The 25,361-nt window shown below is 42.3% G+C and overlaps 1 protein-coding gene across 1 annotated transcript in view; it reads right to left on the reverse strand.

Moving 5' to 3' along the window:
* Positions 1 to 25,124, reverse strand: part of Fnip2 (folliculin interacting protein 2) — a 95,651-nt gene extending 70,527 nt beyond the window's left edge. The window contains exon 1 of the mRNA XM_051199434.1: positions 24,838 to 25,124. Within this exon, the coding sequence (XP_051055391.1) occupies positions 24,838 to 24,932 (95 nt within the window). The 5' untranslated portion in view covers positions 24,933 to 25,124. The remainder of the gene's footprint in view (positions 1 to 24,837) is intronic.
* Positions 25,125 to 25,361: the final 237 nt, after the last annotated feature.

Below are 25,361 nucleotides of genomic sequence, written 5' to 3' on the forward strand. Positions count from 1 at the left end.
TTCAGGGATCAAACTCAGGTCCATAGGCTTAATAGCAAGCACTTTTACCCTCTCTGTTATCTTGGGGAAATTCTAAACCATGCACATTACTAAAAAGCACGATTCAAGGGTTATCTGAGGAAGTACCTGCCTGTGGATGACATAGAAATGAGGGAGCTGAGACAGCTGCAGGGTCCCCAGCCTAATACAGGAAACAGTAGCCATGATAAGAGCTGTCATAAAGCTGTGCTTGTTAACTATTTTATTCTCATACTTTACCATAAAAAAAGGCACCAAGTGAGGGCTGTTAAGAGCTGTCTTCAGAATACAGTGTCACTGTACCCAAGAGGCACTGTCTGAGAACAATTAGCCCTCTCTGCATGCATTAAGATAGACTTTTGTGGGATTTTTGTTATTTGCTTTTTTTTTTTTTTTCTTAAGGTCCAGTATCAGAGACTTCAAACTACACTCTTTCTTCCTTATGTATTTTTGCAACCTATTCCTCCATATGGATAAGATTAACAACAGCCATGCTTGTTTTAAGATCATTAACAGGTAACTAAAGAGAGCTGAAGTGTAAGAGCCCTTGTTCTTGCAGAGGACCTATATGGAGGCTCACAACCCTGTTTCAGGGGATTCAATGACCCCTTTCTGACTTCCAAAGGCACCAGACACACATATGGTGTACAGACATATATTGGAATAAAACACTCACACACTATATATATATATATATATATATATATATATATATATATATAAAGATTACAGAGCATGAGAAAACATTAGCAAGGAATATTACATAACTTTTAAAGTTTAACTCTGATATCTGCATGTTGCTACCAGCATTTGGACCTTAGCAAAGGCATCAATAGTCCAGTGCTGGTTAGAATGCTGGAAGCCCAGCTATTGTTGGGTTGAGGCCATCATGTCCGGAATCATTCACAGGTCTCTCATTTCCTGAAAATCATGTGAGCAGGGCACACAGTTACAAGTACATGGCACTCTGGAGAGCATTTCTAGAAATATAGTCCAGACTGGCCTCCAATGTTCTATTGAGCCAAGGATGGCTCTGAATTTCTGATCCTTATGCTTCCAAGTGCTAAGAGTACAGGTATGTGACTATGATTTTTCTTATCAGAATCTTGCTACCTGGGGAAAATGTGTTTGGAAGTGCACCTAATGGAAAACGCTACAGAGCCCCCACTTTGCTTTTACTTGGATGTAGAGCTGTAACACAATACTTTTCAACCAGCAGCTCATTACTAAGCATGCACCACAGAGCTCTATATATGGCCAAGGTCATAAGACAAAGTACTGACAAGCATCAATTCACATGATCTAACCACAGCTGAGTTATAGCCATGCTGGATCACTGGGGAGATCCTCACAACCCTCGGCACTCCCTCATATGCCCTGTGCTACACACACCTGTCCTACATTAAACTGTCTCCCAAGTCCCCTTAGACAACAGACTTTTTGTGAAAAGAGCCCTCTTACATTTAAAACTCTGGGGCAAGGGATGGCACTCTGGGCCTTGCCAATGCTAGGCAGAAGTTCTACAGCCAGATTCTGAAGGTGTTTGGTTTGCTTCCTGTTTTTCTTTTGGCTTTTTGAGATGAAGTCTCATATATCCCAAGTTGGCCTTGAACTTGCTATATAGCCAAGGATGACCTGAATTCCTGATTCTCCCCTGCCTTCTACCTCCCAGGTATATGTCACAATGCCTAACTAATATACATTAAATTTTGATATAGGGACTCACTATGTAGTCCAGGTTGGCTACATAAGACCTATCTCAAAACTAAATAAATATCTGTTAAAAGATAACTTTCCTGTCCTCTTCCACTTTAGATTGATGGATAACAGCCATGAATTATATCAGAATAGAACGGGAAAGCTTCTCATGTAACAAATGCATCACTAATTAAGAAAGACTATTAATATTCTTCAAGTTCTAATAGCAAAAAAGAAAAAGAAAGGAAGGAAGGAAGAAAGAAAGAAAGCTACATCTGCTGCTTAAGAATATGTAGAAATCAGTTTATGAGAAGAGAAAGCAAGGAAAAGGATGCTGAACTGTGAATCAGCAGACACATCTCTGAGTAAGTGCCTCATGGTAAGCCTGAGTACCAGGAACTCAGGAAACATCTGAGCAGGCAAGGGCGTCACAGTCAGCTGGGGCCCTGCTGGTCACACCAGGAACAGAATGTTGGGCTGGAAGGCAAGCTACACTTAATTCTGGCCCAGTTACTCACTGTCCATGTGATTCAGAAAAGCCACTCAAACATTCTGAGTCTCAGGCTCCATAGCTGCTGACTCTGCCATCGCAGTTCTCAGGGCTTTGGAAATGTTAAATGTGAGCAGCTGAGAACCCCTTGGAAAACCTGTGCAGCTCTAAACATATGGGATGTTCTGTTTGTCTGTGTGCATGAGGCCCACCCAGAGTACTTACTGTTTTATATGATGACAGCTCAATGATGACAGCATGGGAGTCACACAGCACAAAGCCAAGAGAAACAACTGGCCACAGCAACATCTGGCAAATGATTTTATTAAAACCAGTCACCTCCTCACTTTAATCCCAACCTCTCAAAATGCAGCCAGTTCTCTGGAATCTCCAAGAAATTACACAATCTAAAATAGACTCTGCAAAGTCCACATAGAAGAGTAAACTGAAGAACAAATCAATACAAGTTAGAAAATTCTAACTATGAAATATACAAGTTAATCGTTTCTTCCACTGTCAAAGGCCCCTTTAAACCTTTTATACCCCTAATCACCCCAAATCACACCAAATGCTCTTTCTAAAACACCTTCCATGTAACTTTCCAAGCTAGACCTTGTAAGTTCACTCAACAACAAACCAAAATCATCCATTAGGTAAGAATTTCTTATAAAGCCCCATTCTGAAAAATGCTCAAAAAGCCACAGCACTAAGACAGACAGGACTTGGAAGGATTTGCATCTTAGAGTTCAGAACTGCCTAGCTACAATCAGGCTTTAGCTCTTTCCCCATGGACTTACCTTACAAGAACTGTCTCAGTCCCACACTACCCTAGGGCACAATTTAGGCATGAACATTTGGAATGTGCACAGTTGCCACAAAGGCATGTGTGGAAGCAGTGTCCACTGACAGCAAATCAAGGACCTGTGCTTCCCATGGACATCAGCACTATGGCTGACACTATGAAGTATGGTTCTCCCTTCACATCTCACCACACGGCAGAGTATTAAGCTGTCCTTTCCGAATTCCTGAGCTAGGTAAGGAAGTTCAAGAACATGGGCTACATAAGAAATTGATTAGTTTTTAGACCAGGCTGGCTTTCAACAATCCTCATACTTCACCCTCTGGAGTCTAGGGGTTACAGAATGTCACCACACCTGGATGACTTAGAAGACATCCCCATTCCCATTATACACAATGTAAGTACCAACAGCCATATGTAGCCATTATACTGAACTGGGCAGCACAGATCTGAAATCACAATGATGGCAAGTGATCCACTTCCAGCTTCCATCACTGAGACAAATGAGGGAAAAGGGAGGCCCAATTCCTAGTGAAATGCTGAAATGCAGGGTCCAAATTATCAGTGACAGTTGGGAGGAAGCTGCCTATCTCCCCAGCTCCTACACAAACAGAACTGAGAAGAATCATTACCTCTATTTGCTGGACAGTAAGTTGTACATTCACCAGACATAAATGCCATAATAATGAAAATTATATGACAAGGGAACTGAAAACTGAGCCAGGAGATGACAAACCTATAAAGCATACATCAGTTTCACTCTTCGGGGGAAGGGGACTCTCTTTGTTGTAGTAATACTATGGACTGCTACTTGGAGGGTTACAAACACACTGTAGTGAACAGATGGACAGACAAGGATTATATTGTCTGTACTTGATAGGAGTGTGAACTTTCTGTGTGTGTTAACTGTAGTTCCCTGAAAATACATCACATCTCATTTCACTGTGAAATGAGTTCCACAGTTGCTGGAATATAGACAGCATTCATAAATATTTACCAGCAAGAACTACACCCAAATTTAACTCTGCCTCCTCTCAGGGGAGGGGAGTTCCCTCTCAGGAGGGGAAGGAAGTTTCTAGATGAAGAGGAAGACTGGATAAATCCTTATCTCTGGGGTTCACTGTCTCTCATCTCCAAAAGGGCAAAGCTCCATCATTTGCAGACTTTCTGTGTATGGGATGATGAACTGAACTTTCTTTTGTCTAACAGGTAGGAGAATGAACTGCTAATGGTCCATATTGACAGTCTGAGCAAGGAGGTGTTTACAACTTGTAAGCGTATGGAAAAACAACAACGGAGAGAAACTTTCCAGTATTTCACAGTGGTTAATTTTAAGTAGCAAAGTCTCTGCATCCCAAATATGCCAACATACAAGCTGTTGAGAGAGAGAGAGAGAGAGAGAGAGAGAGAGAGAGAGAGAGAGAGAGAATTCTCAGACCAGCAAGACTGTTCAGCAGATAAGGGCATTTGCTACCAAGCCTGGCACCCTGAGGACCCACATAGTAGAAGTAGAGAAGCAATTTCCACAAGTTATCCTTTGACTTATACACACACACCACACAAAATAAAATTTAAGTAACAATAACAACAACAAAAACTCAATGTAAAGGGAATATCTAAAATTTGAAATGTTTGTGGACACTAAAAATAAAAATAAGATTACGATGAGAACTAGAAGCAACATTGTCTGTCCATGCTTAGGAGAAAGCACTGATTCCTATTAGAAAAGCAAAACAAAAGACAAAAAACCTTCTTGCCTCATTTACTGTTGGCCTCTCCTCCACCATCCTCTCCAACCCATATATCCCTCTTCTTTTAGGCTAGGCTTTTAGAAAACTGTTGGTATAAACTGGAATCATGATTTAGTTATAGAAAATCATATATAGAGACATCTAGGCCTGGTGGCATATGCCTACCACCTCAGCATTCAGCAGCAGGAGGAATGAAGAGTTTCAAGGCCATTCTTGACTGCATAGCAAGTTCCAAGGACAGCTTAGGCTGTACACCCAGGCTCAAAAACAAAGTGAAAAGTGAAAGAAAACTAAAATGAAGGGCTCCACTGAACAAAGAGACCTAAATTGCTCAGCAGTCCTTTGCTGAGTGCTTCTATAAGGCTTCCGTGTCTTTATCTGGGTGAACAGTCAGCCCCCATTACACTCCTTGACAGAAGAATGGGGAATAAACCATCTCCAACTGAACTCCTGCAGGACATCTCATTCAGACTTCCAGGCCCAGAATAGGAATTGTCGGTCTGTAGAAATCTGAGCAACAGGCCATGGGCACCACAACAGCCCTTCCCCAAAACCATCTTCCTGCCCTTTTCTGACCTACCTTGTCTAAGAGATAAAGCATTCATTTCAGATAGGGTCTTGCCCACACTCAGGAGAAAGGAAAGCTAATCTGAACAGACGAGCCTCAATGGGGGTCCCACCCAGTCAGTCCATTAGCATTCGATCATGCACTTCAACCCTGAGCCCATGCTTCCAGCATGTCCATGCAGTAAAATATTCACAAGGACCTCAACGAAGGAGTCTGAAAGAGCGTCCAGAAAGATGACCACATGGAGTTTCTCAGAGGATGGCGTGTTCCAAAGGGGTACCATGGCCTCCACCGGTTCCCTTGAGTTTTGTGAATGACTCAAGCCCATTCATTACTCAATCCTGCAGAAAGGATTGTAGGGCCCTTGATTTACAGCTATGGGCCAGAACCACAGGTGAAAGCACCTGGGACTGGGACTAGCCTCTGCAGGGAGGAGTCTTCTGGTTAAGCCCTGAGCCTGTAGAGCACAATGCTACCCCCTGTGGATATCCGGCTAGACAGGATCAAAACTGATATCAAAGTGGATCTGAGCACCTCAGAGGCATTAATTAGGGAATGCACAACTGACTTCTTACCTGCTTTGTTTGTGGTAAAGAACCTCACACAGGATGTGAAAGACTTTGTTGATTCCCCATGGGAGGCTTCATCCTCTCTGGGCAGTGGATGGGGGGTGGGGTGAGGAGAAGGTTGGGGAAGAGGGAGGACAGAAGGGAGAGGGAATTGGTATGTAAAATAAGATTTTTTTTTTTTTTTTTTTGTAATCTCACATAGGTCAGAAATGTGAGAATAAGAAGAAACTGAATTTGAAAATGAGTTTTTTCCCCAATGGCGGGGTGAGGGGGTGGGGGAGGGGATGGAGTTAGGACAAGTTCAATTTTATGTTTAGCCTTCTAGCTCAAAGCACACATAAGAAGCATCGTAATAAAAGGTGGTGATAGTACACGGCTAAGACCACAAAAGCTATTATCGTAATAAGTGAGCTATGAGAAATAAAATTCACGATGTTGCACGCGTGTGCACACACTGCTCTTTTCAGAGAATGTGAATTTAGGGGTTGGAGGGTAGGGAAACTATCAGGTCCAGTTGGTGGCCAGTCCATTTCTACTTTTCACTGCTGTAGTCTGAACAAAGATAACTTGAGGGAGGAAAGGGTTATTTGGCTTACATGTTTCCGTCCATCATGGAGGAATATGAATGCCTAGGCAGGAACTGAAGCAGAGATCAAAACAGGAACGATGCTTTCTGGCTTACTGTCTGTGACTCATTCAGCTACCCTTTTACACAAGCCCAGCCTTGCACAGACTCGCTTGCCTAGGAAAGGCACCACCCACAAGGGACTGTGAGCCCACTGGCCTCAATTAGCAATCAAGCAAATGCCCCACAGACATGCCCACAGGCCAATCTGATGGGGTCAATTGGTTGATTGAGGTTTCCTCTTCCCAGGTGTGTTAAATTGACAACCAAGATCAGCCATTAATTAACCTGCTGTGCCTGGAAAACCCGACTGAGTCTCCAGCACTTGGTGGCTTTCATTTTTCCAAGGCACCTTTAATGACTTCTGACTGAAGAGCAGGTGCATACAAACTCTTCCACTCTGTCCTCTACCGGGTCACCTATCCCTAAGGAAAGACACCTTCATCTTGAACGCCTTCCCCAGCCAGGATTAAGCTGCTCTCCACCATCCCTCCTGCTGGAAGAAATAGACTCTCCCACCTCCCCAGTCAAAAGCCAATCACCTGTGGCAGAAGCTTTTCCTGTCACATTGTTTTTACAACCTAAAGATGAGTTTCTAAGGTGAAGAGGCCTTGGGCCAAGATACGTGGCCACCTGTGCATCTGATTACTAACAAAAAGTGAATGCCGGGAAATCCTGAAGAGTGTGGTCCAGAGAACAGGAGGCGGGGAGCCAGGGTAATAACCAGATTAGAGGCAGACTACAATGGTATCAGCTTAGCATTCTCCTGAGTGCAGCTGTTGCCAGTGGGACTATGCTTGCAGAAGGAATGCTGCCATTGCTCTCTCTCTGCTTCCTGCCATCCACGAAGAAGCTCCTCCACATGTTCCCATCGCCACATGTCTTACCCAAGCACTTGCAGCCAAAGACCAAGGACCCTTCAAAATAAACCTCTCTAGTGTGAAACTGGCCACAGTGGCACAAATGTAGCTAACGTAACTTCTTTAAAGAAGAGCAAAACAAAACAAAAACATTTTTGTGTGTGGCGATACGGTGGTTGTATTTTTTAAAAAGTCTTTTTTGGAGGGAGCTCAGTGAGATAGCTTATCCAATAATGTCTGTCACCTTTGGGCAAACCTGAGGACCTGCGTTTGATCCTGGGGTACTTGCATCACTGCAGGTGAGAATTATCTATCAAAAGTTGTTCTCTGACCTCCACGTGCACCACAGAATAAGTGCACCTGTGCACCCACAGGCACTTGCACATACAGCAAAATAAATCAACAATATAAACACTTTAATTTCTTTAGTTTTCTGGCTTTTTAAAAAAGATTTGTTTTTATTTAATGTCTTTGGATACATGGATGTTCACTGTGTGCATGCCTGATGCCTTCAGAGGCCAGAAGAGGATGTTGGATTCCCTGAAACTGGAATTACAGATGGTTGTGAGCTACCACGTGGGTGCTAGGAACTGACCCCAAGTCTCCATGACCAACCACTGCTCTTAATAGTTGAGCTGTCTCTCCAGACTGTTTTTTGTTTCAGTTTCTTGCTTTGTTTTGATTTTTAGCTTTTTGAGATAAAGTATTGTTCCTTATCCCTGGCTAGCCTAGAAATGACTATGTAGATCAGGCTAGCCTTAGACTTGCAGCAATTCTTCTACATCTGCCTCTTTACATGCTGGGTTCACGTGCATGTGCCACAACACCTGGCCCAAATATAGTATTTTGGCTTTGGAGTTTAAAAAAAAAAAAAAAAAATCAGCAACTCTTCAAGAGGCCTGTCCATAAATAAGAGGCCACTTCTTCCAGAGAAGGATAAAGTGTACTACACAATCCCGTGTTTCAATTCTAGAAGCTTCCTAGGTCAAACTAGTAGAGGATCTTCTCTATCATGTGTCTCTACTAAAATTACCCACCAACAGCCCAAGCAAAAGATCAAAGGGGCTAGAGGGGAGTAGCTCAGTTGGTAAGATGCCTGTAGTGCAAGCATAAGGGTCTGAATTTGGATCCCCAGCACCCACATAGAAGCCTGGCACAATGACATGCATCTGTAACCCTAGACAAGTTGGGAACAGGGAATGGTGGATTGTCCACAGCTTGCTGGTCAGCCAGTCTAGCCAATCAGTAAGATTTCCAGATTCAGGGTGAGACCCTGACTCCTAACTACCATAGTAGGTAAAGGTATGATCAGCAATGACAGGCAGTAGGCATGGTGGAGTACTCTTACAATCCAGGCACCCTTGAGGCTGAGGCTGGAGGATCATGAGTTCAAGACCAATATAGGCTCCACAAAACATTGAAGAAATTGAAACAAAGAAGGGAGAGGGAAGGCAAGTCCCAAGCAAAGAACTGTCACAACGAGAAAAGTTAACACTGTGTCAAGGACTGAGATAAGTCCGATGTAATAAAAAATAAAATGAGGGAGGATTTAATATCTAAAATATATAAAGAATTACATAAACTTTACTTCCAGAAAAACCAGAAGTACCAGTCAATAAATGCAACACTAACGGAACAGTTAGAAAAAGAAGAAATACAAACGACACTTCCACAAATTGCTTTTTAAAGTAGTGTGCTGTGCTTTATTTTACAACTTTTAAAGATATTTTTATTTTAAGATTAGCTTACAAAGTAACAGTTTTGCACAATGTCCATACATACTGCATTTGGGGAATTCCCCACTCTCCCTTCCCCTTTCCCTGTTGAACCTCTCACTCACAGCCACCCCCAACACACACACACACACACACACACACACACACACACACACACACACACGCATACATACATACTTTCCACCTTTTTTTCTGCCATCTTCCCCACACTCTTGAACATGTCTCAAAATCAAAGTACCCATATACATACATATATGTTTAAAAGATATGCTTAGTGTATATTAACTGCCACATAGAAAGAAATAAAACATTAAACTCAGCATCCTCTCTGAAGCACTCAGCAAAGACAGAGGTGGCAGGTGACCTGAGTTTGGAAAAACAATTTTAACAAAGTAATTACATGGGGAGGGTAGAAAAAGAAAGGCTTCAGAATTAAAGATGAACTCTGATACTCTGACAGGTATTAGCTAACATCTCTCCTGACAAATCTAACTTCACATGTTATTACTCAGAACTGTTCAACTTCACCTCACTACAACCCATGTGACACCAAACGTATGTGTTCCCTTTTAAAAAACCATTTCTCTTTATAAGTTCCCATTTCTATTAATTATGCTACCATTGTCCCAGGTTACTCAGGCTCAAAACCCTGACATTGCTTTAATATTATTACTTAGTTTTATTCTTTCTCACATTTATAATTCACTCTTCCTCATTTCCACATCCTGTCCAGCCTTGCCTGAAAAGGCATCTGTACATTCATCCATCTGTCCCAAAGACACAGCAAGAGGGGCACAACAGCCTATAAATTGCACTACACTCTGATGCAAACCTCAGCCTTAAACTGGACAAAGCTTCCAAACTCCATGGGACCAGAAGGATCCCAACCATGGGAACTTATGCCACTCAGAGCCAAAAACGTTAGTGAATGGCCTCCTCCCATTCCTGATGGTGTGTGTGTGTGGGGGGGGGTGCAAATCTACTTTCCCAGATGTTTAGATCATAGCTGACCAAGGCCCCCACATCAAGACTATTTGTTTTGATTATTAAAGGGATTCACTGTAGCTGTCCTAGAACTCATTATATGGCCTATGTTAACCCTGAACTCTCATTCTGCCTCAGCCTCCCAAATGCTAACAGTATAAGTGTGTAGCCTTGTATCCTGCTCCCAGATTTTTTTTTTTAATGGTCACAAAACAAGGTTTTATCTTCATGGATAGCTGTACCCTCCTTACTAATGATATCTCTGGGGTAACCTTTGAAGGCAAATAGTGAGGGGACTGGAGAGAATGCTCAGTGGTTAAGAACACTCAAGAGTTTGACTCCCAGGACCCATATGGCAGCTCACAACCATCTGTGACTCTAGTCCCAAGGGAGCCAATGCCCTCTTGGGCCCTTCATGGGGACTGCAGGTATACATTCTGGCAAACACTAATACACATACAAGAAAAAGAAAAGAAAATTTAAAAAGAAAAAAAAAGAAGAAGAAGAAAGAAAATGGTGAGCTAAAGGCTCAGTACCTTGCACATAATCAGAGACTAGGGCGTGGCTAAGCAGTAAAACACATGTGAGCATGTGTGAGGCTCTGGCTTCACCCCGACTCTGCCTGCCAAATTAAAACAGAGAGCTACATCATGACAATACCTCACCCAAAATGAAATTACCTACTACAGTCTGGGACACAGCAGTTTTGATGAGTGATAACCTTGATAGGATTTGGCAAGAACCATCCAGACAATCAGCATTAATCATGATCTATAGCTACTTTCTGTGCATTCAAACATTTCCTCCTTGACACCAGGAAGTTGACCATACAGGTTCTGGAAGTTCAGAGATCTTAGTAGACTCACAGGGCCACAGCCTAAGGTCATACAGGAAGTTAGTAACTCCTGTGGAGCAGCCTGGGAGTTGGGGGTACAGCTTTCAGGAGTCCTCAGTCATACTCAGATGGACCTTCTGATAACAGAGCTGCCCTTGAGTCACATTGCTTATATCTGTTAAAAACATATTAATTTCAATTTTCCCAGCTGTAAAACTCACTGATGATCCGAGTCTGATCCCTCAAGTCACATGGTGGAAAGACTTCCACACGTTGGTTCTTTGATCTCTATACCTGTACCATGGCATATACCAACACACATGCAAGAATGAATATATGTAAAGAAATAAATTAAAGAATGGCATAAAGTTTGGCCCCACAGGGTAGCCATGCCTGCCTATAATCCCAACACTCAGGTTGTCTAGGACAGGGGCACAGGAAGCCAAACCAGCAACATTAAGATCAAAGTCCAAAGCAAACTGAACTTGAGGGAAACATGGCTTTGAGAAGACACAATGATGAACAAATCATGGATTGTAAATTTACACCAATTAAAGCTAGACTGCATGTCAATAGTGTCAGCTGGATCAAGCAGAAGTTAGATACATCCCTTCACACACTCTCCAAATCAACCAGAACAGTGCTCAGCACACTAGAGAGTGAGATTTCTGGAAATATTTCTCTATAGGTTTAGATACTTCTGCTCCCTCTTTATAGTTGTAAGCCATTTGTCCACAATCCTCATCCATGACAACATTATTTTTAACTTCCTTTTTGCTTTCTAGTTCTTGGTCATCTATTTGCATATTTACTAAAAAATTCACCACTTCAATACCAAACAGTTTTGGGACTTTTAATCTACAGTAAACAGTTTATAATACATTCACAATCATTTCCACATCACCTGGTGTCCTATGAAGCTAAATGGTAGTTTTTCTACTTTCCTACTGTACATACAACTAGTGTTTGTCATTAATCAACATAATGATAATGCCTAAAGAATGTCTGTCTATACATACATTTTTTTTTTTTTAAACCATAGTGTACAAGAGCTTTTTCTTTTTTGAGTTATTGGGTCAAATAACAATGTGGGATCTGGGGAGATTGTCATGTAATAGAAAATAAAGGACCTGAGTTCAGATCCCCAGGAGCTACAGCTAGTGTCTGTGACTCCAGAACCAGACTGAGCTCCAGATACAGAGAGAGGCCTTGTCTTAAGAAATCGGAGAGCAAGAAATTGTAGAGCAAGTCAGCATGGCAGACCTATGCGAATTCAAGGCCAAGCTTGGACTACAGAGTGAGTTCCAGGATACCTAGGGCTATACAGAGAAACTCTGCCTCAAAACAACCCCCCCACACACACACACAAATGGAATAAGAGAGCCAACTGAGGAAGACCCCTAATGTTTATCTCTGGGCCTCTACCCCACATACACAAGAATATGTATATACACCAAACACTAGTAAAGTTTTTTTTCTTTTTCTTTTTTGTTTTGTTTTATTTTTCCACTGTGTAGTAGGCTGTCCTGGAACTCACTCTGTAGACCAGGCTAGCCTCAAACTCAGAAATCTGCCTGCCTCTGCCTCCCAGGTGCTGGGATTAAAGCTGTGCACTGCTAATGCCCGTCACAAAGTTAATATTTTTAAAACGTCTATTTTTTATATCTAGATAGCTCTGCTGAAAGGAACAGCACCACAAGTTTTATAAGAATCTAAGTAAAACTGGAGTACACATGTGATAACAACTACTAAATGAGCAAGTATGGAAATTCACCACCACCCCACCAGTTTCTTTCCTGTGACTTAAGCCATCTTCACCAAGCCATTGGTAAGGGTGTCAACAGGTGGAAACTCTCAGGTTGGCAGAAATGATCCTGAAAATTACTTGACCTTATGCACAAGGACCGTTTAACATGAACTTAACCATTTCAGAATAAACCATCAGTAGTTGAAATTGTTGGCTGTGCATTGAAATTACCTGGGGAGAGTTTCAGAGACACTGATGTCCTCAGCCCAGACACAAAATCAGGGTCTCTGAGAGAATAAGCAGGACTTGCTAACTGACTTTAATATCCAGCCAGCCTAGAGAACTACCAAGTCAAGGGGTATATTTATTCAAAGGAAATTTATTTATTTGATATTTATTTAAACATTAACTAACATTCAAAAGAAATAAAGATATTATTAGTGGCTCAATGGGTAAGAAAACTTGTTCCTCCAGCATCAGGACCTGAGTTTGATGTCCAGAACACATATTAAAGAGCCAGGCCTGACTGCACCAGCCTATGATCCCAGTGATGTGGGGTTGGAGGCAGAAGGAAGCTGGGGCTTGCTGGCTGCCAGACTAGCCAAAATGACAAGTTCCAGGTTCAATGAGAAATCCTCACTCAAGGGAATAAGGTGGAAAGCAAAACAGTAGAGCACTGGCCAGCCTCCTCTGTACATGTGTAAGCAAGGACACAAATATGGGCACACACATACACAAACACAAGACAGCATACTGTAATTGCTACAATATGCAATGACATAAGAATATCTTACTTGTACTTGGAAAGAATATTTCTGGAAGGATACAAAAGAAATTGAGAGAATAATGGCAGTCCCTGAGGAAAGAAATTATAAATGTGCAATGAGAGACTTGCGTGTCAACATGTCTTATATAAATTGTTTGATTTTTACCAGGTGCATTTAAAAATTAATAATCTTGGGCCTTAAATTCAATCTCCGGGACCCAGGGATTGAATTCCAGAGAGAATAAACTCCACAAACTTGTCCTCTGACCTCCACGCACATTCTGTAAAACATACATACACATAAGTAAGATATTAAGAAATGTTTTTAACATATTAATATTCTGTGGCTCAGGGTATAACTTAGTTGTACAGAATTTGCCTGGCATTTATCCTACTCTGCAAAAAGAAAATAATAATAACCTTACACAAAAATAAATCCACAAACACACAATTTGTTAGGAATATATTAAGTAAGCGAGGCGCGCACACACACACACACACACACACACACACACACACACACACACACACACACACACACAGAGCATTCAGTAGTCAAAGCCAGATACCAAAATTTACAGGTTCTCCACAAAAGCCTGCATACTTGGAACAAACTGGCTACTAGGAGTCCATTTTTATATGCCAGTCCTAGTAGTCACTGCCAGCTCCTTCTGTCCTAGCAACTAACTTATTCAATGTACCATTATAAAGCAAACAGCCATTGCCTGATATGCTTAGAGAAAATGTTTACTCATAGTTCATCTCCATACTCACTATGGGCCACCATTACATGTTAGCCTGAAACATACTCTTCCTGTTAACCCATTTTCAAATTTTCTCAACTGGGAAATTCTACATGGAAAATATTGATGGGTCTATCTTTTCTTCTAAAGCCCTTATTTCTTGCAACAAGAAAATGAAATGCTTGCTTGCACGCTCTGGCATAGCAATACTGATTTCATAACTAGGTGAGCTATATCTTAAGTGAGACTTAATTTGTCTTACCACAAGATAATTCAAATGACTTTTGAGTGTATACAGGATGTTTTTGTTGTTGTTGTTATCAACATAGGAATTCCCGAGTTTCATACGTACTATTTAAACATATTTTCAGTGGGTAGTTTCTGACATAGCTGGAATTTTTCTGATTAGGTCTGATACATAACTCAAACAAGGTTTTTGGTTTGGAGTAGGGGTTATCAAGCCATCTTTTTAATACTTATTCTATCATTTTTGTAGCCAGGAACACAAATCATAATACTAACGGAAAAAAAAGAAAGACATTCCTTTGAGATGCCTGTAACAAGACTGCTTTGTTTGTTTGTTTTTTGTTTTGTTACAGGGCTCCTTATGTAGAGCAGGTTGGCCTGGAACTTGCTATATAATGGAAGTTGCCATCACTGAACCTCAGTACAGGTAAGGACTAACGCAAATTTCTGATTTTTTTAAATATAATTTTACATTATTATTTGTAATTTAGCTATGTGTGCGTGAGAGGGAGGGTGGAGAGAGAATGTGTAAGTCTGAGGACAAGGTTGTCTCTCCTTCCACATGGGTTACAGGAACACAACTCCGATCAGGCTTAGTAGCAAGCTCCTTTACCTGCAAAGCCATCCTTCAAGCCAAATATTTCTTTTACTAATGTTATATATAATAAATGTCAGTAATTTCAAGAAACCATATTGTGGGGCTCAGTGTGACACAGTGGGTTCCACTCCTTGCACTCCCAAAACAAAAATCAGAGTCCAGTCCTGGAATGCTACCCAGTTTTTGAGGAGCATCTGTTTTCGGAACCTGTCAGTGCATTTGTTCACCCCCTGGCCAAGTGCTTATTGCTGACAACTTCCTGTCACTCCTTGTGTTAAGTGGCAGGGCTGGGATGCAGACCACTCTTGCCATAGCCATAAAAGCACAAGTCCCCTTTCTTGTTTCATTCATTTACTTTCAATGGAAGCTTAAATTAGAAAGGTGTTACATCACATTTAAAAGAGATAGTTGTTACTCCTCCTCAATCATATAAGATAATCAATAAATACAGTTAATTAAGAACAAAATGATAATAAGCAAGCTTTTGCCCTATTATCCCAAAGGTTTGACTGTGTAATAGAAAAAGAGAATACCCAACTTTCTGGGCACATCAGAGAGATAGCTGGCAACTAAAGTGTTAAACACTACAATGACTAGATAGTGATTTTGTAGTTTTTTCCCTCACTCATCCTAAACCAATCCTGCTTCAAGTCTTGAGAAATGTGCAGATTAACATCTAACCTTTCTCCAACTTGTGAAAAATGTAATAGTTGCCTTAACAACTCAAAACTAAGGTTATGGGGTTGGGTGGAGGGTTGGGAGGGATCAGACCAAGCTCCCAGCAGGTGTGCTGGCTTCCCATGGCCTCTGGGAGAATGAATTTCTATAGTCCCAGTTCCCAGAGCCACTGAGATACCTAGCAACTGGGTTTCACTTTCTAATAGGTATCAGTAGATTAAAAAGTTTCAATAACCATTAATTTGAAGATCTATGCAATATAGACATGTTCTATTTCTAGTTTTTAAAAATCCAGGGCTGGAGAGATATTTCAGTGGTTAAGAGTACTTGCTGTTCTTGCAGAGGGCATAGGTTCAGTTCAACCAAACCACATGATGGCTAACGATATTCTGTAACTCCAGTTCCTGAGGACTGAACACCCGCTTCTGGTTTTTGTGAGCATCAAGCATGCACATAGTATACATACATACATGCAGGCAAAACAAAACACTCATACACATAAGTAAAAACAAAATAGTTTTTTTTAAAAATAGTCTAGCCAAGGTGATAAAAAATCATTTTCAAAGATATATATATACATACATATATATGTATGTATATATAATATGCATATGCTAGGTACAAATTCAGAGCTTAATTTACAAATTAAGCAATCATGGGTACAGTGTGATAGCACATATCTGTAATCCCAGCCAGCAATTGGGAGGCTGAAACGGGAAGCCCAAGAACAAACAGTTCAAGGCAGAGGGCCAGTAAGAAGGCTCATGGGGTAAAGGTGCTGGCCACCAAACCTGGCAACCTAAGTTCCATCCCCAGGAACCATAAGGCAGAAGGAAAGAACTACCACCCACCAGCTGTCGTTTAGCATAAAGAAAGCAAGCCCTAGGTTCAATGCCCAGCCACACCCACCCTTAAAAAAAAAAAAAAAAAGAAAGGAATACAGCTTAGAGAAAAACGTGAGGGACTCAGACTCATGCTAATACTAAAATATTTCTAAAATTTTGTTCAGTTTTACATTTTATTTAATTTATTTGTATGTGTATGTATGTAGACACACAGTCATGGCACATATGTGGAGTTCAATGAACAACCTTCGAGTCGGTTCTCAGAGACTGGACTCAAGTCCTGGGGCCTGATGGCAAGCCCCTTGACCCCCTGAACCATCTGAACAAGCCCCCCTGGCTCTTAATCCTAAAATCTTATGTAACAGTAGAACACTCCACTACAAGACACGAATGTACAGCATTGCTGTCTTACTGGCTGCATTTTCCTTACCCTAGTATATTGCATTCTTTCGGTACAAACAGAAAGCACTATTTAAAAAGCTCTGTAGTGTGTTGTATGAGAAGGCACACTGTCCTTTGCAGAAGTCATACAATGGCAACTAGACAGAATCTGCCTGAACAAAGGGGATGCCTGCCCATCTCCTTCCATCCCCATCCCACCCTCCCATTCAAGCAGGGTTACAAAAGTGCCTGTGTGGCCATGGTGAGTCATGGATGTTCCATTTACAGACGGGGCGGGGTGTAGAGAAATCACTATTACATGCCCAGTGAGCTGGAAAAGTCCATCCTGTTTTTCCTCTTTTATATAATAATCATTTTTTTTTTTTAAACAACCTGAGATAAAGAATGCTTGGGAAAGAGGGACTCACCAACTTATTTTTATAGCCAAGAACATGACCTCAGAGCCCAAGCCCAAAGATTCACATTAGGCAAAGCCCCTGTGTAATCGCTGTAAATCATGTGTCCCGTTTTTACAACACAAGAAGAAAAACAGTAGCTAGAGAAGTAATACACATTACCATTCCTACCTCCTATTCATCCACCAGTAGTTCAGGCTGACAGCCAAAGCATTTGAGGAAAGCAGAAGCAAGACAGCTCTCTCTCTTTTTTTCTTTAACTAAAACTTCCTTGCCAAGAAACAAAGTGACTTCCTTAAGTTGACCTTTAGAAGCAAACCATGAAACACAACCTGAGCTAACAACAATTTAAAATGAAACAATGTTCTCCTTTCAGCTGTAAATTCTGCATATGCCCAGGCCCAAATTTCAATCCCCAAACTTCATCCAACAGTGATGTGTAACATGGCAAGCTCACATATCAGAACTGATTTACAGCAGCCATGCCTGGTACAGCACATGCCTGGGGGGATAAAGGGCAAGTGTGAAGCCAGTCTGGTTTATACATCAAATCCGAGTTCACCCCAGGTTACACAGTGACACCATGCCTCAAAGAAAAACAATAACAAAAACATAATTACTTGGTTTTGCTTTATAAATATCTAACCCCGCCCAGTGCAGTACTCATGCCTATAAACCCTGCACTGGACAGGTTCAGCAGGAAGACAACAGGTACAAGGCTGGGCTTCAAAGATTCTGTCACAAAAAAACAAAAACAAACAACAAAAAGGAAAAATAAAACCTAATCCAGGTCTCTCATATTGAGTTCTGAAAAAACATTAAAGAGTGTCACACCTTCCTTAAAGACACTGCTAGCAAAGGGGGAAACCTGCATCCAGCTATAGAACTAAGTATGCACCAATTCTAGAGGAAGGCCACTCCTGGGCAATGAAACTGGCCTCCTGGGACTTGTATTGAACTTGGGTTTAAACATTTTAAAAATCACAGCAAGCATGTTATTTTAGTATCTTAAGATACTAAAGATACTTTCAGTATCTTAACAAAGAGGAAAATGTTAACATTTAGGTAGGGTAAAGTGTACCCCAGGCTTGCCTCTAACTTTCTATGTAGCCAAGAATTACCTTCAGCTCCTCCTGTGCTGGATTGTAAGTGTGAATCACCACACCCAGGTTATGTGGTGCTGGGGTTGAACCCGGAATTTCCTGCATGCTAGAGAAGTACTCTTCCAATTAGGCTGTATCTCCAACTCCACTAAAAGTTCATTCTTGACAATAAAAACCATGAGAAGAGAGATAAGAGAAGGACAATAAGGGACTAAACATAAGAAAGCACATTATATACATTTATGGAAATGTTACAAAGAAACCCATGGTTTTGAGCAAAGCATATTATATACATGTGTGAGGATGCCAGTATGAAACCAATTGTTTCATATAATTAACATATACCAGTAAAAATGTTTAAACACATGCTGGATGTTGATGGTTCACGCTTTAATCCAAGCACTCAGGAGGCAGAGGCAGGCAGATCTCTGTGAGTTCAAGGCCAGCCTGGTCGACAGAGCGAGATCCAGGAAAGGCTCCAAAGCAATACAGAGAAACCCTGTCTCAAAAAAACAAAAACAAAAACATGTTTATACATGCTTAAACATGTTGATTAAAGCTATTAAAACACATCAACACATCAGACCTGTACTGTATAACAATAGTGTCTTCTCACTGATATGCTATAGCTTCAGAATCCATTGTCTCTGATTCAGAGCTATAAGGTGGAACTATTTAGCTTTAGATTAAATTCTACAAAAGTATGGATTTCATCTGTGCCATTAAAGAATGCTTTGGATGGGAAAGAACTTGCAAATAACTCAGAAAGAAAAAATAAATTACTGTGTTACTAAGAGTATTTCTGAATGTGCAGTCGCAGGTGTCCAGGTCTGAAACGCTGCCTGCTATTTGTCTTTAATGCTTCTCTGAAATCACAGGGTCCATGTTTTACCACCCACTGGAAACAAACAAATGAAAAATCACCTACTTCAAGTACCTCAAGTCTGCACAGCAGAAAGCAGACTTTGAAAACTGTTCAGTTTTTAATGAAACTTCAAAAGAATAATACTAAACTTCATCTCCTAAGATGAGTTGCTACTGCTTGAAATCATTTTGAGTTGCATATTATTCTTTCTGAAAGTTTTCTAACCCGCTTTATGACCTCCTCACCTACTAAAGTTTCTTATATAGAACTGTATCACTTTACAGATGACTCAACACTGGACAAGCAGAGAAAATCTACAGCTTCATGGCAACATGTTACACGAGGCAAGACTAAATGGCTTCTTTATTTTTTTCTTCCAAGATCTATTTTTGTTTGTTTATTATGTTGTGTTGTGACAAGGTCGCATGTAGTTGAGGCTAGCCTTTAATTTCTGATCCTGCTGCCTCAGCCTCCCCAAAGCTGGGATTACAGGCATGCACCACTGGGCTTAGATCTCTCCTAAGGGCATTAGATAGCACTTTCCTTATTCACCTCTGCTAAAATCACTACTAAGCTCTCACAATATGTGATAATATGTCAGAACAAGGAGGTACAGCAAGAGTAAGCCAGTAGTAAGCCAGTAGATGTAAGTTGGCAGGCAAGGACATCACTACAGAGTCTTTATGGTCATTAAAAATGTGACTGTACGGTGCTGGGGATACTTCAGTAGGTAAAATGCTTGCCATGGAAAGGCAAGAACAAGACTTCCAATCCCCAGAAACCATATAAAAGCCATCCACATAGCACAAAGGTCTGTAATCCCAGCACCAGGAACAAGAGAATCCCTGGAAGCTTCCAAGTGAACGCAACAGAAAATCAGCTATCTCAAGCAAGTTGGAAAGCCAGGACCTGTACTGGAGGCTGTCCTCTGATCACAGCATGCTATGGTACACTCAGGCCCACACAAAGGCAGACATAACACATACATACACATCACACTCACACACACACACACACAAACCACAGCAGGAGGTGAGGATGTACTGGAACAAAAAACATGGTTTCCCCCGCCCCATAATATTCTCTGCTCTATCCTTTAGAAAAACTACCCCCTAGCAATATAAAGGAAGTCTTGCCCAAATCATGACTACCGTAGTGAAGATGAATGAGTTCTTAATTTTGAACTGTGTATGAAACTCTATTCTCTCTCAGATTTATGTATAGAGGACCTCTAATTATTCATCTTAGTATATAATCTGTTGTCCTTTACACCCTGAACTCTAGGGCACATAACCATGGGTGTCCTAGCAGGCTTTGTACAGGTAGAAGGCCACGCTGTAAACTGGCATTAGCTGCTCTTTGGCAATAAGTGGATTTAATTATATTTATCCTAGCTCTGTAACAGATTATTTGAATTGCTCTAACAGAACAAATGGGGATTACCACTAACTAGGCCATTTGGCCTTAGGTATTCAGGACCAGGAGGAAAGAAGTTAGCTCCCTCTTGTTGACATTTGCACAGCTAATTAGCACAGATCGCCCTCTTGGTGGCATTTACTACCGTGCAGCCGCAATGCTTTCATCCACTCCCCATAATCCACATGATGTTCCCATCATCTAACCAATCCAGAAGAGCAGAAAACATTTAACAGCTTATCTTCTTCACCACCTTTAACCGGAAACCAGTGCAATCATTTACCAGAGATGAGATATTAAAAAAAAAAAAAAAAAAATGAGAAGCAGGTGATGGTGGAACACGCCTTTAATCCCAGCACTCGGGAGGCAGAGGTAGAGGACAGCCTGGTCTACAGAGCGAGTTCAAGACAGCCAGAGCAACACAGAGAAACCCTGTCTTGAAAAAACAAAACAAAACAAGAGCCACGATAGCACATGCCTGCAACTGAAACACCTTCAAGGACACAACATGAGGATCAAAAGTTCCAGACCAGCCTGGGCTACATAAGACCCTATCTCAAAATTCCGAAAGAATCAAAACCTGAGAACTCCCAGCATATGCAAGGCTCTAGATTTAGGGCCAAACAATGAGTAAATAAATAAATAACAATGATACAAGAGTCATGCATACTGGCACAGAGTGGTGACCTCAGCATTTGGGAGATAGATACAGAAGTTCAAGGCCAGCCTTGGCTACATGAGACATTGTCTCAAAACAACGAAAACAATCTTAAAATAATGTTTTAATTAGCATGCATGAGATCCTGGTTTGGTCCTCAATACAAGGGGTGGGGGAGGCAATATAGAAAATGTTTCAAATATGAGCCAGACACTAAAAAGACCTTGACCATTAAAAAGACCTATGTAGGTGCTAGAGAGCTCAGTAGTTAAGAGCACTTAACTGCTCTTGCAGAAGACACAAGTTTGGTTAGCATCCACATGACGGTTCACAGCTAGCTGTAACTCCAGCTCCAGGGTAGCTGCATGCATCTGAAACACACACACACTCACACACACTTACTTAAAAAAGTTCTGTGTAGTAGGCATGTTGACCTAGGTCCAGAAATCCTATTTTTAAACTATTCATTTTTGGTCAGAAGGTTATTGAAATAGATACTTACCAATTAATTAAAAGTGAAAAACATATGGAAGACCAGTAAACCTTCTAGAATGTCAAATACACCATACTGTTAAGAAGGTCTACATTTCAGAAACATTACAATTATACCTGTTCCTGACTGCTCTAGGTCAGACTGTAAACATAGCCTCTCTTGATGCCTTTCTGTTTCCACCGAGGCCATAGAAAAAACAGGCATTTTTCTCCAGATTGTAAACAAAATATATAAGAAGGAATGTTGATGATGATGCTCTATAGGTGATGATTGACAGATGATGGTCTGGAAACAGTGTGGGGTGCTAGCCCCACTCGAGACACTCGAGACACTCACTCAAGACAACAAATTATCTCTGACATGCAACAAGAAAACTATAGAATGATGAGGGAAGGAGTGGAAAGCCCAGATAAGAATAGAGGTCATACAAGTGCCCAGCATGTGACTCCAATATTTGATCACATTAGGGCTAAGACTTTTGACTTCCAGGCTAGCTTGGGTTATTTAAGACCTTGTCTCAAAAAGGGAGGGGGGTGAATCTCAAAATTCTTCAAAAACATCTGCCTCAAAAAGCTTATTGAAAATAAAAAACAACTAAAGTGAACAAAAGAAAAGAAATACTAATATGGGGACTGTCAAGGTAACTCAGCAGCCAAGAGTACCTGTTATCTGATCTATCTGCATTCAAGTCCCAGGACCCACATGGTAGGAGAGGAGTGAGTTCTGAAAGTTGTTCCTTGACCTCCACATGCATGCTGTGGAACTTGTTTGAGTATGTGCACACACGCACACCCAAACACACTGATGAATATATAATGCAAAGAAAATTTAAAGACTGCACAGCATAATTTTATTCTCCCTTATATGACAATGAGAAGTCAGAACATGGTACTAATAGTGTGCTCACAACGTGGGAATCAATTTTCCTAATATGGCCAAGCCCTAAATATAGCCACAATTTTTTTGTTGTTGTTGCTCAAAATACACCAAATTTAACCTTATCCATGGAGGGAGTGGCAGTGGACAAACACGAAGGGAAGTCCATCAGCATTCAAATGGCTTTAAAGTCCTTGGTAAGGGCTGCCAAAGTGAAGATACCTGAACCACACATGGCTTTTTTCTCTCCAGACTTTGTACCTTGATCTAGTCTGGGATTCTAAGAAGAAAAAGAAGACATTACAAATCCTGAGTCCAAAGTAACCCTACCATTTTGAGAAGTTGTACAGCATCACTAGTAGGAAGACAAGTAAAAGGCACAGAATCCCCTACCCAAACACTCAGCTTTCATTTGCCTAATGGTACTGACACAGATTATGATACACAGAACCCTCACAATTTACCTTCCAAACACCACGCACACAAATTCAAGTCTATTTAATGTTTCATTCTCACGTAGTTGGAGCCAGGCACAACAACACACATGTTTATTGTAATAAATATACTTGAGAGGCAGTAAGAGGGGGATCAGGATGAGGCCAGCCTTGGCTACGTTAAGACTGGTGTCAAAATACAAAACTAAAGAAAATCCTGTATCACTATAGTGAGGGTTTGTAAATGTTTTAAATAAATTTTTTAAGCAATATAGAAGATGAAATTTAATCAAAATTCATTTCAAATGTTATGTCTCACAATTGTGATCCCAGCACTTGGGAAGCAAAGACCAAGGGTTTGAGGCTAGCCTGCACTACCAGAGTGGGACTCCTGTTTCATATATTAAAATAATAATAATTTCAAAGTTTCACTTTAACTTTTTTAAAAGATGTATTGTACTGACTCTAGACTTCTTCAACAATAAACTGCTTTTGCAAAGCACCACTAGAATACCATAATCAGTATGGAGTGTTCAGTTCTTTTTAAATGTTGAAAACTTAGCCGGCAAATAAATGACTTTCTGAACCTAAGAATGCTGAGAGACAGTACAGCAAGACCCAGGAAAGCATCTTTGGAAACTTACTACTACAAAGAATAAGAGTATAGGGATTTTTAAAGACTAGATTACAAGTCGATTGCTTAGATCAAAATGCAAGACCTGCCACTTAGAGCTGTGGATCTTAAGCACGCTTCTTGATACATGCTAATTCAAAGATATGTGTTCCAAAGATGAACTATTAGATATCTGCCGCAGCTTTGTTAAATTAGACCCTGAGACGTTCCATAAAAGCATTTCCCTCCCTTTCTACTCATCATGCAGCATCAGCCTTGTAACTGATGAGGAAATTACACACTTTTATTCCTCCGCTGCGAGCATGTCATACATTGCAAGGAAGAAGCTGCTTTTTTCGTGGGTCCACCCTTTACAACTTCAAAATACTGTCACACACTCAGTAGGTTGGAGCTGCCCGCAAAATGACAGCTTACAGGCTGGGGAGGGTGGGGAGAGAGATGCAGGTGACTTTCCCTCTAGAGACCCTGGAAGGTACACAGGGACCCTGAGGTGCTCAGGCGCGGGAGCATCCAGGGAAATGATGGGGGGGGGGGTACCTGAGGGAAGAGGGCAGAGGATGGCGTGGGGCTCCCACCTGGGAAAGAGACCTGGAAAGCAGGGGAGGAGGAAGGCTCTGGGGGGGGGGGTCTCACCTCGGGGGAACAGTAGAGAAGGAAAAGGGCTGTTGGTGGCTCTTGGACCCTGAAAGACCAGGAGAGAGGGGACTGAGAGGTCCCGGAGTCCCACCTGGAAGGTCTCTGGGAGCGAGGGAGGGAGAGAGCGAGGGAGGGAGGAGGATGGTGGAAGGGGAGAGGAGGATGTTGCCGGGGTCCCACCTGGAAAGAGATGACAAACAGGCATGGGGTCCCATCCAGGAGGACCTGGATAGAGAGGACAGGGGTCCCTCACCGGAGGAGCTGGGAGAAGGGACAGGGTGGCGCATGGGTCCCGCCCGGGAGGAGGGGACAGGGCTGCGCAGGGGTCCGGTCTCCTCGCAGGCCTCCCGCCGGCTCGCACGCACTCACCTGAAGGCAGGCTCCTCCTTGGGCGGCCGGGCCTGGGCGGCCGCGGTACCGCCGCCCCTTTTGTTGAAGAGCTTCTGGAGCAGGGTCGGGGCCATGGCGTGCACGCGGCGGCCCGGGCGGCCACGCTCGGGGACCCGGCGGCTCAGCGCGCAGCCCACGGCGGCCGCGGCGGGGCCATGGCGACGGGGGCGCGGCCGGCCGGAGGGGCGCGAACGCGGGACCGCTGCAGCGGACGGAAGGTGCGGCGCCGCGGTCGCCGGCCGGTCATATGACGGAGCCGGCCCGCCCGGCTGACAGCTCGCTCCCGCGGGAGGAGGAGCGCGGAGAGGGCAGCACGAGGGAGGGGGAGGAGCACGGAGAAAGGAGGAGGGAGAGCACGAGGGAGGGGGAGGAGCACGAGGATAGGAGGGAGGGGAGCACGCGGGAAGGGAGGAGCGTGAGGGGTGGAGGGGAGGAGCGCCAGGGAAGCAGCACGAGGGAGGGGAAGGAGCGGGAGGGACCGGGAGGAGCGCGGGGGGGGGGGG

Source organism: Phodopus roborovskii, unplaced genomic scaffold (assembly GCF_943737965.1).
Source record: "Phodopus roborovskii unplaced genomic scaffold, PHOROB, whole genome shotgun sequence".
In the NCBI taxonomy this organism is placed as follows: Eukaryota; Metazoa; Chordata; class Mammalia; order Rodentia; family Cricetidae; genus Phodopus; species Phodopus roborovskii.